Genomic DNA, 15552 nt, shown 5'->3' with positions numbered 1-15552 from the left:
ACAAGAGAGAGGTAGCGGGGGGAGAGAGGGAGTAGGGAGGAGAGGGGGAGAGGGAGGGGGATGGGGAAAGGAATGGGGGAGGGGAGAGGAATGGGGAGGAGAGGAGTGAGAGGGAATGGCGAAGGGAGAGGGGAGGGGGTGAGGGGGGATGGGAGGGGAAGAGGGGAGGCGGGAGATAGGGGAGGGGGAGGGAGGGAGAGGGAGAAGGATGGTGGGGTAGAGGAGGGAGAACTGGGGAGAGAGGGGAGAGTGGTAGAGGGGGAGAGAGGGAGAGGGGAGAGGGGCGAGGAGGAGCAGGAGGGGGAAGGGGAGGGGGGAAGGGGGAGAGGTGGAGGGGGAGAGAGAGAGGGGCTGATGACAGTGAGAGAGAAAAAGAGGGTGAGAGAGAGAGACAGAGCGAGAGATAAGGGAAGAAGAGTGAGGGAGAGACTGAGTGAGACAGACAACAAGAGAGAGATAAAAAGAGGGTCAGGGAAGGAATTCCAGAACTGTGTATTGGATCATTATTCAGGTCAGATCGTTCTACAATGTCATGGTTTGAGAGGTTTTGGTATCCATGGCAACCGGATACCAGCCAGCTCCTGGTCCAAGTACCCACCTGTTCTGTTCTGTGCCTGAGCAGAGAGCGCACAGAAAGCCCCCACATGTAGCGGGGTATAAGGAACGGGATGTGAAATGTTGGGTAAGTATTAGCAAGGGCGGTAATACAGCACGCCTACTCTGCGTTGAAATGGAATCAGACTGCTCACTCACGAGCCCTACAGCCCACATCTCAATGGGCAGATCACACCCCTGACAGCTCGGCACCATCAGCTCTTTGCTCAGTGCTCCAGAGAGTGAGCGGAGTTTGGGGTCTGCAAACTCCGCCTCAGAAGTGAGAGGCACTTCATTGCCCTTCCTTCCTTTCTTTCTTTTTAAACCTTTTTATTAATTTTCAAAATTATAAACTCAATAACAAAGTTGATACAAAGAGATTGGAATAATCTTAATAAGCATATACAAAAAGGATTTTAAGTAACATAGGTATAATAGACTTCCAAACTCATAATGAAATTAGTCATAAAAAAAATAAAAAGAAAAATATATATATATAAACAAAGAAAAATCCCCAAAAGAAAAAGAAAAAAAAAACCCAAAAAGAAACAAAACAAAACAGGGTTAGACCAATATCTTGAATCCGACACGTTCAGTAATGTCGTCAACTCCGCTCCTCTATTCATATAATTTAAGTTAAAAAAAAGATTCGGAAAGGTCAGATTACATCATATGAAAATGTTGCATAAAAGGTTTCCAAGTTTCTTCAAATTTAACCGAAGGATCAAAAATATCACTTCTAATTTTTTTCTAAATTTAAACTTATCGCCCTTCCAATGGGGGCACATGGAAGGAACTCCCCACTCCTGTGCTGAGTGGCACTGAGGCCAATTCCCTGGGTCTCCACAGCCTAGCAGCCAGGCAGGCTGCACTGGGGTCAAAGGGACGGTGGGACCTGTGATTCACAGGGACAGCAGAGCCACTGCGTCACAGCTCCAGAAACCTGGCTTCTATCCTGCCTCGGGGCGCTGCTTGTGTGGAGTTTACACGTTTCCCCTGTGACCACGTGTGTGCTTTGATAATAAATTTATTTTGAACTTTTGAACTCTGCTTTAAATATACAGTGCAGTTTGTTAAGAGCGCAGGTCTGTTTTATAGACTCGATACAAATATAAATATACAGGATGTAGATATCCTGACCCACACTTCAGAAGGTGACGGTAAAGCGCCTTAATACTGTTTAAACCGCCTTAGACGAAGAAGAAGAGGAATCTGGTGGGTGGGGGGTGCAATTATGGGCAGTGTAGGGAGAACTTAATGGGATAAATGTAGAATTGGTGTAAAGGGGTGCTTAAATGGTCAGTACAGCAATTATGGGCCGAAGGTCATTTTGCTGCGCTGAGGCACTTTGGCGTCCTTCTCGTTCGGTATTTCTGATACTTGTCAGGTGGAAAAGGTTTACAAGAAGTTGGTGGTTGAATGGTCAGCACAGCCTCGATGATCCAAAGGGTCTCTTTTCATACCGAGTAATTCCACCCCTCTATGACATCCTTCTCATCTAGTACATCAGTTACTTATTGTCAGATAGGTACACAACACTGGGAGAACTCAGCACATCCAGGGAGAGGAACACAGTCGACACTTCAAGCCAAGCCTCTTCATCAGGTCTTGCTTCTCCTCTCCAAAGACAAAAGCCCCAGCTCACTTGGAAGGCGTGCTCCCCAATCTAGGCAGCCTCCTGGTAACACAGACAAGATGCTGGAGGAACTCAGCAGGCCAGGCAGCATCTATGGAAAAAAGTACAGTTGACATTCCGGGTTGAAAACATCGACTGTACTTTTTTCCATAGATGCTGCCTGGCCTGCTGAGTTCCTCCAGCATTTTGTGTGTGTTGCTCAGATTTCCAGCATCTGCAGATTTTCTCTTGTTTGTGAAGCATCCTGATAAATCTCCTCCGCACTCTCTCTAAAGCTTCCACATCCTTCCTATAATGAGGTGGCCAGAACTGAACACAATACTCCAACTGTGGTCTAACCAGAGTTTTATAGAACTGCAATATTACCACACGGCTCTTGAACTCAATTACCAGATATGTTTTTTAAACTCTGTGTCAACTCTTTCAGAATGAGAACCAGATTTATTATCACTGCATACAGGATGTCATGCAATTTGTCATTTTGCAGCAGCAAAGCAGTGCAAGACGTAACAGAAGCAATGTTGCAATGAGAAATGAAAAAAATAAATAAGTAGTGCCAAATAGTAACTTATAAACACAAGAGATTCTGCAGATGCTGAAAATCCAGAGCAACACACACAAAATACTGGACAAACTCAGCAGGTCAGGCAGCATCTATAGAGAGGAATCGTTAACATTTCAGACTGAGAACCTCCATCAGGACTGGAAAGGAAAGGGACAGGACAAAGAAACCTCACTATTCCTCTTTAACATTATGTATTTATTTATTCATGATCTACTTATTTATCAATCTACTGTAACTGTATGCACATAAACAGTCAATGTTTCTGGCCAAGACCCTTCATCAGGACTGGAAAGGAAGAAGGAAGAAGCCAGAATAAGAAGGTGGGGAGAGGACAGGTGATAGGTGAGACCAGGTGATTTACAGGTGATAGGTGAGACCAGGTGATTTACTGGTGGCTATGCATTTTAAATCCACCTCCCATTCCCAATCTGACATATCAGTCCACGGCCTCCTCTAAGGTCATGATGTGGCCACTCTCAGGTTGGAGGAGCAAAATCTGGGCAGCCTCCAACCTGACGATATGAAGATCAATTTATCCATCTCCCCCCTCCCCCCCTTTCACATTCCTTATTCTGAATCCCCTTTTTCCCCTTCTCTTCTCACCTGCCCATCACCTCTTTCTGGTGCCTCCTCTCCTTCCCTTTTTTCCAGAGTCCACTATCATCTTCTGTCTGATTCCATCTTCTTCCATGTATCAACTCCCAGTTTCTCAGCTCATCCCACCTACCTTCTCCCTCACACAGTTTCCCCTATCTAGCATTCCTCCCCATCACTCCATCTTCTCATTCTGGCTCCTCCCACCACCCTCCCCCTTCCTTTTCAGTCCTGACGAAGGTTCTCTGCCCAAAACATCGACTGTTTCTTCACTTCCATTGATAGAATCAGAATCGGGTTTATTATCACTTGCATATGTGGTGAAGTTTGTTAACTTTGTGGCAGCAGTACGATGCAATATATGATAAATGTACAAACTTTGTAGAAAAAAGCTTAATTACAATTTGTATTGGAGGGGAGGAGAAGATGGCAGCGCGACGCAGCACGCGCGGCCGCTCCGAAATGATATCGGTATTTGTTAACTAGGGGCCGTGCACAATCCTGATTTGATGGAGACAGACGTGAGAGCACGGAGGAACACCTGGAGAAACTTCTGAAATGCCTGCCTCGCTGCCGCTGCTACTGCGCGATCGAGAATCTCCAGAGGGGAAGGCCCGAATCCTCGGCTTTGCCTATTGCCTGTTGCCGGGGCTGGGGTCGAAGCGCTCGGCAGAGATGGTGCCCGGTGCTCGGTGTCGGAGGGCTGGTCGGAGGCTCGAAGTTTTCGGACGGACTCGGAGTCGGCTGTGGTCGGGTGCTTCCAGGGTGCTGCATCGGCAAGTTTGCGGTGCTGGAAGCTCATGACAGGGAGAGTTTTTCTTCCTTCTACTGACTGCGTGAGATGATGGGACTTTCAAGAGACCTTGAGACTTTTTTTTTACCATGCCCAATGGTCTATTCTTAATGCAATTATGGTATTGCTTTGCACTGTTGTAACTATATGTTATAATTATGTGGTTTTTGTCAGTTTTTCAGTCTTGGTTTGTCTTGTGTTTCTGTGATATCATTCCGGAGGAACATTGTATCATTTCTTAATGCATGCATTACTAAATGACAACAAAAGAGGACTGCATATCCTCATAATCTAATCTAATCTATATATATCTGTATATTAAATAAAAGGAAAGGTACGTCACATCCGGAGTTTCTCCAGTTAGTGGACGATTTCCCCCCACACCTCTCTGATGTAGTGGGGAACCGTGTACGAGGCAAGTTATAGCAGTGGTTTGCCATTGCCTTCTGCCGGGTGAGTTTCCAAAGGGATCACCAGCTCGTAACCCAGCACGGATGGAAAGCGTGCAGGGGAGCCAGCTGGATTCGAACCCGGGACCTTTCGCCCCGAAGTCTGACACTGATGCCTCTACGCCACCAGCCGGGTCGTATATTAAATAGTTAAGTTAAAGTAAGCAGTGCAAAAATAGAAATAAATAAAAAACAATAGTGAAGTCGTGTTCATTGGTTCAATGTCCATTCAGAAATTAGATGGCAGAGGGGAAGAAGCTGTTCCTGAATCATTGAGTGTGTGCCTTCAGGATCCTGTACTTCCTTCCTGATGGTAGCAATGAGATCAGGACATGTCCTGGGTGATGGGGGTCCTTAATGATGGATGCCGCCTTCCTGAGGCACTGCTCCTTCAAGATGTCTTGGATACTATGGAGACTAGTATCCATGATGGAGCTGACCAACTTTACAACTTTCTGCAACTTACTTCGATCTTGTGCAGTAGCCCCCCTCCCCCCACATACCAGAGGGCTGCCCGACCTGCAGAGTTCCTCCAGCATTTTGTGTGTGTTGCAAAGTAGTCATGGGTTCACCAGCAGACGTTGGATCAGGCATCCTCAGAGTGTGATGCCTGTGGTGGGTGAGCAGCTAGACATCGCCTGCCTGCCTGGAATGGATACTTAGCAGAGGGATTTTTAAAAAAATCACTGAAAACTTGGGACATTTTCCATAGCGACTGAACTTTACAAGTAGTGAGTCACTGCTTTAGCAGCTCAAAGGAGCCAAGAATGAGAGGAGAAAGATAAAAATATAAATTAATCTCTCTGCACATGTATGTGGTCAGGAGCAACATTACTGAGCGGCTCCATTGTGTTCAATATTTGCGCTGTCATATTTTTTTACCCTTCTTCCCGAAGGCTTGATATTTTAATGAATGTTTTGAAGGGAAAATAGAGACTGTAGGGTCATGTGGATTTAATTGCAGCATCCTTGTTAACGCCTGACCTTTGGAAAACATCAGCTTCTCCCCAAGGAGAGGCCGCTTTAATGCAAGGGATTCTAATTTGAAAACAACACTTCACACAGGGCAGCTGGCCTTGGCCAACACACACACACACACACACACACACACACACACACAAAATGCTAGAGGAGCTCTACATCAATGGAGGGGAATAAACAGTTGACATTTCAGGCCGAGACCCTTCATCAGAAGAGAGAAGAAGCCAAAATAAGAAGGCGGTGGGTGGGATAGTGGGATGAAAGTTTGAGCAAGTGAAGACTGGGAACCAGAAATAAAGGGCAAGTCATAAGGACAGGTGAAGGGTCACCTCCCTTTGTTTCAGGATTTTTCTAGAAAGGTTTTCGACAAAGCTGTACTAGAACAGTGATTTGCAAGATAAGTGCTTATGGTGTTGGAGATCCCAAAATGAGATGAATACAGAGGAAGATGTTAGGTGCTGGAGGAACCCAGCATGTTAGGCACCATCTGAGGGGGGAAATTGACCGTCAATGTTTCAGGTCAAAAGGGAGGGAAATGGACAACTGTTTCAGGCTGAAGAGTCTCGAGCTGAAATGTCGACTGTCCATGTCTCCTCCGCAGGAGCTGCTTGATCTGCTGAGCATCCAGGTAGTCAATCCAGATTCCAACATCAGAGGGTGACGGAGAGGAGAAGGAGGAGATAGGCAAAGGGAGAGACAGGGAAGGAGAGAGAGATGGTGAGAGGCAGGGAGAGAGAGAGAGAGAGAGTCAGTAGGAGAGAGAGACATGGAGGAAGAGGGAAAAAAAGAGAAACAGAGGCAAATATGAAGAGAGAATGAGAGAGAATGTGGGAGTGTGCGCGAGAGAGAGTAGAGAAGGAGAAAAGGGTAGAGGAAGAGCGGGAGAGAGAAGGAGATAGAGACAAAGATATAGAAAGAGAGAGAAGCCAAATTCACAAATGATACAGAGGTGGGTGGGAACTCATGCTGTGTAAAGCGTACAAACAGTTTACAAAGATATTGATAGATTAAGTGAGTGGGCAAAATGCTGGCAAAAGGAGCACAATATGAGAAATATGAAATTACTTACTTGGGAAAAAAGGCTACTATATTTCAATGGGGAAAGATGGCGGAAAGCTACAGGGATGTTGGGAGCCTTCCCACATGAAACACAGAAAGCCAGCACGCAGGTAATAAAAGCAACACGGTATGAGGTTGTGGAATACAGTGTTGGGAAATGTACAATAATGCATTTTGCAAAACGGAACAATAGTGTGGACTATTATCTAACTGGGGAGAAAGTTCAAACATCAGACGTGCAGAGGGACTTGGGGGTCCTCGTGCAAGATTCCCAGAAGGTTAGTTTACTGATTGAGTCTGTAGTAAAGAAGGCAAATACAATGTTGGCATTTATTTCAAGAGGAATAGAATATAAAAGCAAGGAGACAATGCTGAGGCTTTATAAGACACTGGTCAGGCCGTACTTGGAGTATTGTCAACAGTTTGGGGCTCCGTATTTCAGAAAGGAGGTCGTGTCATTGGAGAGAGTCCAGAGATGGTTCATGAAGATGATTCCAGGAATGAAGGGGTTAACATATGAGGAGCTTTTGGTAGCTTTGGGCCTGTATTCACTGGGATTTAGAAGAATTCATGGGCATCTCATTGAAACCTATCAAATGTTGAAAGGACTAGATAGGGTGGATGAGGAGAGAATGTTTCCTATGGTGGGGGTTATCCAGAACTGAGGACACAGCCTCAAAATTGAGGGGTAGCCTTTTAGAACAAAGATGAGGATTTTTTTTAGCCAGAGAATGGTGAATCTGTGCAATGCCCTGCCACGGACTGCAGTTTCCTGATTAGTCAGGGCATCAAAGGTTATGGTGAGAAGGCAGATGTATGGGGTTGAATGGGATCCAGGATCAGCCATGATGGAATGCCAGAGCAGACTCAATGGGCTGAATGGCCTAATTCTGCTCCTATGTCTTATGGAATGAGATCTAAGAGGTAAGTTGTTTTGCACGGAGATTGTTTGATATCAGGAAGTATTGCCAGAAGAGGTAGTGACATCAGAAGCAATTACTACACTCGGTGACCACTTTATCAAGTACACCTGTACACCTGCTCATTCATGCAAATATCTAATCAGCCAATCATGTGGCAGCAACTCAATGCATGAAAGCATTCAGACATGGTCAAGAGGTTCAGTTGCTGTTCAAACCAAACATCAGAATGGGGAAGAAATGTGACCCAAATGACTTTGTCTGTGGAATGATTCTTGGTGCCAGGCAGGGTGGTTTGAGTATCTCAGAAACTGAGATTTTCACACACAACAAAGTTCAAAGTAAATTTATCATCAAAGTACATATGTCACCATATATAACCCAGAGGTTCATTTTCTTGCAGGCATTCACAGTAATTACACAAAATGTCACAGAATCAATGAAAGACTGTACCCAACAGGGCAGGCAAAGAAACTGCAAATTCAAAAATGAAAAAAGCAAATGATAATAGTAAATACATAAGCAATAAATATCAAGAAGAAGAGAATGGTGTGAAAAACAAAAACATCCAGTGAACAACAGATCTGTGTGTGAAAGTGCCCTGTTAATGAGAGAGGTCAGAGGAGAATGGCCAGACTGGTTCAAGCTGACAGGAAGGTGACAGTAACTCAGGTAAACCCACGTTACAACAGTGGTGTGCTGAAGAGCATCTCTGAACGCACAACACATTGAAACTTGAAGTGGACGGGCTACAGCAGCAGAAGACCATGCCGGGTTCCACTCCTGTACCTAATGAAACGGCCACAGCGTGTATGTTTAAGAGGCTCTTATATGGTCAAGAGACAGAAGGATAGGATCTCGGCCAGGGGTTCACAGACCCCTCTGTTATTGGTAAGAGTCCATGGCATAAAAAAAGGCTGGGAACCCCTGATCTAGGGAATGGGAATGGGATAGGTTACGAAAGGAAAGATTTAATAGGAACCTGAGGGACAACTTTTTTTTGACTCAGAAGGTGGAGAACATATGGAACAAGCTGCCGGAGGAAGTGGTAGAGATGGGTACTTTTAAACGGCATTTGCATCAGTACATGGATAGGGAACCCTTAGAGAGAGATGGGAAAAATGTGGATAATTGGGATTAACTTGGATGAGGCGTCTTGGTCGGCACAGAGCAGTTTGGCCGCAGGGTGTGTTTACATGCAGTGTGACTCCATCACTCAATTACACAAGCAAATAGCAACATGTAGATTCGCAATGTGGGTCAGCACGGAGTCAATAGGCTGATGGGCCTGTTCTCACACTGTCCGTCACTGTGACCTGAGGTGCAGCAGTTGATAGTGGAGGCTAATGGGATACAGATTTTTACCTCAAGGGGGCTGGAGTCTAAGAACCGTGAAGTCTCACTGCAGTTGTACAGAGGAGAGACAAAATCCAAATTAGTTTTGTATAGAACACAGAAAAGGGACAGGCCTTTTGGTCCTCTAACGTTGTGCCAAACCAATTAAATTAGTAATCCAATGGCCAACCAAACTAAACTCTTCTGCCTACACAATGTCCATATCCTTCCCTTTTTCTCTGATTCATGTGTCTATCGTAAAGGTCTCTAATGTTTCTGCCATCGGTCTGCCACCCCGGGCAGCAGATTCCAGGCACCCAATGCTCAGACTCACTTCTCCTGTGAACTTACTTCCTTCTCACTTAAAAGCACACACTCTGGTATCAGACTTTTAACAGGTCAGCACAACATTGTGAGCCGAAGGGCCTGTATTATGTTGCATTGTTCTATGTTCCATATGCATTAAATACTTCCGATGATCCAATCTCCACAAGCCTCTGGGCAAAGGATTCCAGAGTCTTACCACACTGCGTGGGAGAACATTTTTATGCATGATGGATTTTAATGACTGGCCTCGTATCTTGAAACAATTGGTATCATTCCTCACTCTTCTTTTCTCTTGGAAGCATGGCAGAAGATTAAATCATGAACACAAAAGGGATTCTGCAGATGCCAGAAATCCAGAGGAATACATACAAAATGCTGGAGGAAGTCAGCAGGTCAGGCAACACCCATGGAAAGGAATAAACAGTCGACGTTTCAAGCCCAGACCCTTCTTCAGGATTGAGAAGGAAGGGGAAGATGCCAAAGTAAAAAGGTGGGGGGAGGGGAAGGAGGCTAGTTCGAAGGTGATAGCTGAAGCCAGGTGGGTGGGAAAGGTAAAGGGCTAGAGGAGAAGGAATCTGATAGGATAGGAGAATGGACCATGGGAGAAAGGGAAGGAGCAGGGACACAAGGGAAGCGATAGGCAGATGAGCAGAAGAGGTAAGATGCCAGAGTGGGGAATAGAAGAGGGAAGGGAGGAGGGGAAAAATTTTACTGGAAGGAGAAATCAATGTCCGTGCCACCAGGTTAGAGGCTACCTGGACGGAATATGAGGTGTTGTCCATCCAAAGAGATTAAACATTGTACCAAACCACCAAGATCAATCTGTTCTTCCTCAGGCAAGTGCCATGGGACTCTTAGATAGGTGCATGGATGAAAGAAAAATGGAGGGCTGTGTAGGAGGAAAGGGTTAGATTGATCTTGGGGTATGTTAAAAGGTCAGCATAACATTGTGGGCCGAAGGGCCTGTACAGTGCTGTACTATATTCTATGAACTACAAGATGTGCTGCCTCAAGATGTCATCTATCATCAAGGATTTCAACCATCTGGGTCACAACCTCTTCTCACTTTGACTGTTGAGTAGGAGGTACACAACCATGAGGTTCAGAACAGCTACATCCCTTCTACCATCTGGTTCTTGAACACAACTTGAACCTAACTTCAGCAACACAAAACTACAGACCACTTCTTGCACTACCATGGATTTGTCTCCGATTATGTCTTTGATCTTGCACTAAGGTAGGGGTCCCCAAACTGGGGTCTACGGACCCCTTACTTAATGGTACTGATCCAGGGCATAAAAAAGGTTGGGAACCCCTACACTAACGTCCTCCTTTTGCACAGTCATTTGGTGTATGATTGTTATATCATTTATATTCTGTGTGCTGCCTGTATCTGTGTGCCTGTGATGCAAGTAAGTTTTTTGTTGCTCTGTACTCATGCACAAGGCGATAACTTAGCTTAGCTTGACCTACAGAACCTGCTTACAGTTCCATTTGTCCCCTGCCATCCTGGTCAAGCCTTGGGGATACTGGCAACCCCGCACCCCAATGGCTGTAGTCCCCAGAGACAGCTACAGGATGAGTCCAAGGTTGGAACAGTGAGAAACTGGAAAGGGTGGGGGGTGCAGAAAAATAATGGTCCAAAAGAAAGCTGTGCCTTCCCGAGATTAGAAGCATTTACACTGGTAATCTGTTCCTGTAAAGCAGAGGGTGTCCAGAGATTTTGCTGAACTGCATCATGTTCTTGGAGACAAGGCCATCTCTCAAGGATATGTATTGTCTACCAACACTGATAACCGCCCAGATACACGGTATCAGCTGTTACCCCAGAGGAAATGATAGTCATTAACCCTGCATCGACCTGCCTGATATATTTTGGTTTCTTCCAACTGCACTGTGCAGCCGACACAGATCACTCCACCTGAAGATCATTCGTAATCTAAACCATCTCTTCATTTAGGTCCAGCAGGTGGTCATCACTGCCCAGGACCTGTATCCACTGCACGTCCTCGAATGCCCCAGGAGTGATGGTTCAACTTGGAGAGATGTTAACGAACGACCAAACTGGAGTCACATACAGGCCTGGCGAGTTTGAAGATCTCCTCCCCCTGACTGAAAATACTGATGCAATGACAAAGAAGGCATGCAGAGGCTATATTTTGTTAAGCATTTGAGGAGATTTGGTACGTCACCAAAGACTCTTGCGAATTTCTCTGCAGGTGTACCATGGACAGCATTCTAACTGATTGCATCATCTGGTATGAAGGGGTCACTGTGCAGGATAGCAAAACACTGCAGAGGTTTGTAAACTCAGCCAGCTCCGTCATGGGCCCTGGCCTCCCCAGCAGCAGGGGCGTCTTTAAAAGGCAATGCCTCAAAAAGGCGGCATCCAACATTAATAACTCCCATCACCAGGCTAAGGTCAAATCAGGTGTTGCTGGACAGTGAGGCTCGAAGGGCCGCAAGTGCCTATTCCGCTCTCTGTCTCAATCAATAAATAAATTATAAGAATGCTGATTGTGCCTTAAATGAAATCCTTCTTAGCAACACACAAAGCTAGCTGTTTTTTTTTTAAATTTTTGCAAATTCTTTCTGCAGATTTTGTGTGCAGTGACAGAAAACAAAAGCTAGCCCTAAGAATTGATTGGCCCCTGGAAGTTGCTTGTTTCTGACCTCAGAGAGACATTTCTCAAAACACTTCACCCTTCGAACGTAATGATGGCTTGCTCTTCAGTTTAAATGCCAGGCAATTAACCTTTGCAACACAGTTTTATAAAGAGAGGTAATCCATTTCCTGAATGAGATACGGGTTCCAATCCTGTTTAATGTTAACGCAACTGTTCCTGAGAAACACAAACACCTCTGTATACATTTTGCAGAGAGCTGTGGACAGAGCTCAGCCTATCACACAAACCTAGCCTGCCCTCCATGAAATCTGTCAATGCCTCTCACTGCCTCAGGAAAGCGGTCAGCGTAATCAAAGACCCCACCCACCCCGAGCAGTCTTTCCATATAACCAATTGCTCATCCCTGAATCCCATCATGAAGGACCCCACCATCTGGGACATGCCCTCTTTGCGTTACCACCATCGGGGAGGAGGTACGGGAGCCTGAAGACCCTTGCTCAGTAATTCCGGAACAGCTTCTTCACTTTGCCGTCTGGTTTCTGAACGGTCCACGAACCTGTAACACTACCTCATTAGTCCTTCTTTTTGCACTATTTGTGATTACAAATCTGCTTCTGTTTTTGAGATCAGTGCCCCATCACGAAAGGTGGAAACAGGTAAGGCCAGCCAGCAGGGCTCTGGTGATGCTGTACCGGGCCAATCCCCTGTACAGTGGATGCAATGGATTCCAGAAACATTGATGTCTCCAACCACACCATGGGCTTTGGATGATGGAGACAGATCACCAATGGCCTATGCTCCACTAGGAGCTAAGTGTCCAAGAAGAAGAAGGAGACCCTTTCAAAAGCCTTCACATCTTTTGTCAAGTGCAAACACAATACTCCAACAGAAGTTCAGTGAGACACTCTCGCACTGCTCCCCCTCTGTGATCTCTGTTGCCTTCTGGTTCTTAGACTATGTGCTCACCCAGACTCACTATTACAGCCACATGTCCTTCCTGGGAACTTGTCCCCACTGCCATCTTGTGCTACATGGCTTCCAATTCCACTTCCAGGTCTTCCTGTTTGGGCCCAGTGAGGATTCCATTTACCTGTGTTCAACTGACTGCTTCTCCCGCCTCTTTTCCCTCTATTTTTTTCTCCTCCCTCTTACGCCCCTCCTCCTTCCCATTATTCTATGGTCTACTGTCCTCTCATTCAGCCCTTTACCTCTTCCACGTATCACACCTCCCAGCTTCCCTCATTATCTGCTTCTCCAACCCACTCACCTTCTCCCTCAACTGATCTCCCCTATTCCTGCTGACTTATACTTTTTCCCCTCAATCCATCCTTCTTATTCTTCTCTCTTCCTTACCAGCCCGAACGAAGGGGCTCAACCTGAAACATCAACTGTTTATTCCCCTCCATAGATGCTGAAGAACTCACTGAGCGCTGAGTTCCTCCAGCATTTTGTGTGTGTTGCTGAAGATTTCCAGTACCTGAAGAATCTCTGGTATTTAACCATAAAACCATAAGATATAGGAGCAGAAGCAGGCCATTCAGCCCATCGAGTCTGCTCCGCCATTCAATCACGAGCTGATCCAATTCTTCCAGTCATCCCCACTCCCTTGCCTTCTCCCCATCCCCTTTGATGCCCTGGCTAATTAAGAACCCATCTATCTCTGCCTTAAATACACCCAATGATTTCGCCTCCACAGTCCCTCATGGCAACAAATTCCACAGATTTACCACCCTCTGACTAAAGTAATTTCTCCGCATCTCAGTTCTAAAAGGATGTCCTTCAATCCTGAAGTCGTGCCCTCTTGTCCTAGAATCCCCTAACATGGGAAATAACTTGCCATATCTATTCTGTTCATGCCTTTTATCATTTGGAATGTTTCTATGAGATCCCGCCCTCATTCTCCTGAACTCCAGGGAATACAGCCCAAGAGATACCAGACGTTCCTCATACGGTAACCCTTTCATTTCTGAAATCATTCTCGTGAATCTTCTCTGAACCCTCTCCAAAGTCAGTATATCCTTTCTAAAATAAGGAGCTAAAACTGCACACAATACTCCAAGTGTTGTCTCAAGAGTGCCTTATAGAGCCTCAACGTCACATCCCTGCTCTTATATTCTATACCTCTAGAAATGAAAGCCAACATTGCATTCACCTTCTTTATAACTGACTCAATCTGGAGGTTAACCTTTCAGGGTATCTTGCACAAGTCCCTTTGCATCTCTGCATTTTGAATTCTCTCCCCATGTAAATAATAGTCTGCCCGTTTATTTCTTCCACCAAAGTGCATGACCATACACTTTCCAACATTTGCCACTTCTTTGCCCATTCCCCAAACTATCTAAGTCTCTCTGCAGGCTCTCTGTTTCATCAACACTACCCGTTCCTCCACCTATCTTTGTATCATCGGCAAATTTAGCCACAAATCCATTAATATCGTAGTCCAAATCACTGACAGAGATGGACACAATACTCTAGTTCTGTTTTATAAAGGTTCATCCAATCCTGCTCTCATGCTGTACATATCTTAAGCCAGGATCTCGTGTGGTTCTGTGTTTTTTACATATACTCCCAGTTGACGGAAGGTCAGCTAGCCCCTGGTGGGCAAAGGAAATGCTTCAAAGATAACATCAAATTCAGCCTGAAGAAATTCAACGTTACGTCTAAACGCTGGGAAGACATTGCACTCAATAGACACACCTGGAAGAAATCAGTTCGAGAGGGAGCTGTGCTGCGAAAACGACCTCCGCTGTGCAGCAGAAAACAAGCAGCAGCTGTGACAGGCGAGACTGAACAACCACAGTCATATCTCTTGGCCAAAACTGCACCAGAGGACCTACCAATAGACAACCTTTTAGGGCTTGGACGATCACATCAATACTACATACACCCCCCAAAATCCTTGCATTCTTTAGCCAGAACCTCATGTGGCCAATGCCTTATTTTCCCCACAGTTCTGTGTTCTTACACTGCTTTTCAGATGGGGTTTGCTAGTGCAAGGTTCCTGGGGTGAAACTGAGAGCTCTGGGTTTGGAAACGGCGGGAGCGGACTTTACCTCCGACGTGTTCACTCGCCCTTCTTGGAAGGAGCAGTCAGCCGCGTTCTGGGTACAGATGTGTCGATACTTGCACCAGTGGCAGGGGAAAGAGCCATCAACACAGGAGAGGCAACTGCAAAGGAGAGAAAGGGAGAGAGAGAAATCAGCGACAGAGAGGCAATTCCCAATCTATGCCCGAGAGAATTCACGGCACCCAGTCCAGCTCTGCGGGGTGTTTGATCCACATCTCTCTACATCTGCAAACCCAAAGGTATGGAATCTTCAATACACAGGGTGACAGAACCTCCAGCTTCAGACTGAGCCAACACCTTCGTACCACAGCATCCAGACGCCAAGTCATTGGGTATTTTTAAAGCGGAGGTTAATAGGTGTCAATGGTTACTGCGAGACGGCAGGAGGTTGGGGTTGAGTGGGATAATAAACCGGCCATGACCAGCCATAGTGGAGCAGACTCGATGGACTGAATGGTCTCATTCTGCTCCCACATCTTAAGAGGCGGTGCCTTAACAAAATGGCATCCATCACCATCCGGGACAGGCCCTCTTCTCATTACTGCCATCAGAGAGAGGTGCAGGAGTCTGAAGACCCAAAATCAATTATTCAAAAACAGCTTCTT

At 45.8% G+C, this 15552-nt stretch overlaps 1 protein-coding gene across 8 annotated transcripts in view; it reads right to left on the bottom strand.

The window, feature by feature from the left end:
* LOC140210964 (plexin-A1-like) overlaps positions 1 to 15552 on the bottom strand; it is a 464700-nt gene that overhangs the window by 174609 nt on the left and 274539 nt on the right. For all 8 annotated transcript variants that reach the window (XM_072280256.1, XM_072280262.1, XM_072280263.1 and 5 more), the window contains one exon: positions 14934 to 15048. In XM_072280256.1, the coding sequence (XP_072136357.1) occupies positions 14934 to 15048 (115 nt within the window). The remainder of the gene's footprint in view (positions 1 to 14933; positions 15049 to 15552) is intronic.

Source organism: Mobula birostris, chromosome 16 (genome assembly GCF_030028105.1).
Source record: "Mobula birostris isolate sMobBir1 chromosome 16, sMobBir1.hap1, whole genome shotgun sequence".
NCBI classification, from domain to species: domain Eukaryota; kingdom Metazoa; phylum Chordata; class Chondrichthyes; order Myliobatiformes; family Myliobatidae; genus Mobula; species Mobula birostris.
This window is presented reverse-complemented; position numbering and strand designations above follow the sequence as displayed.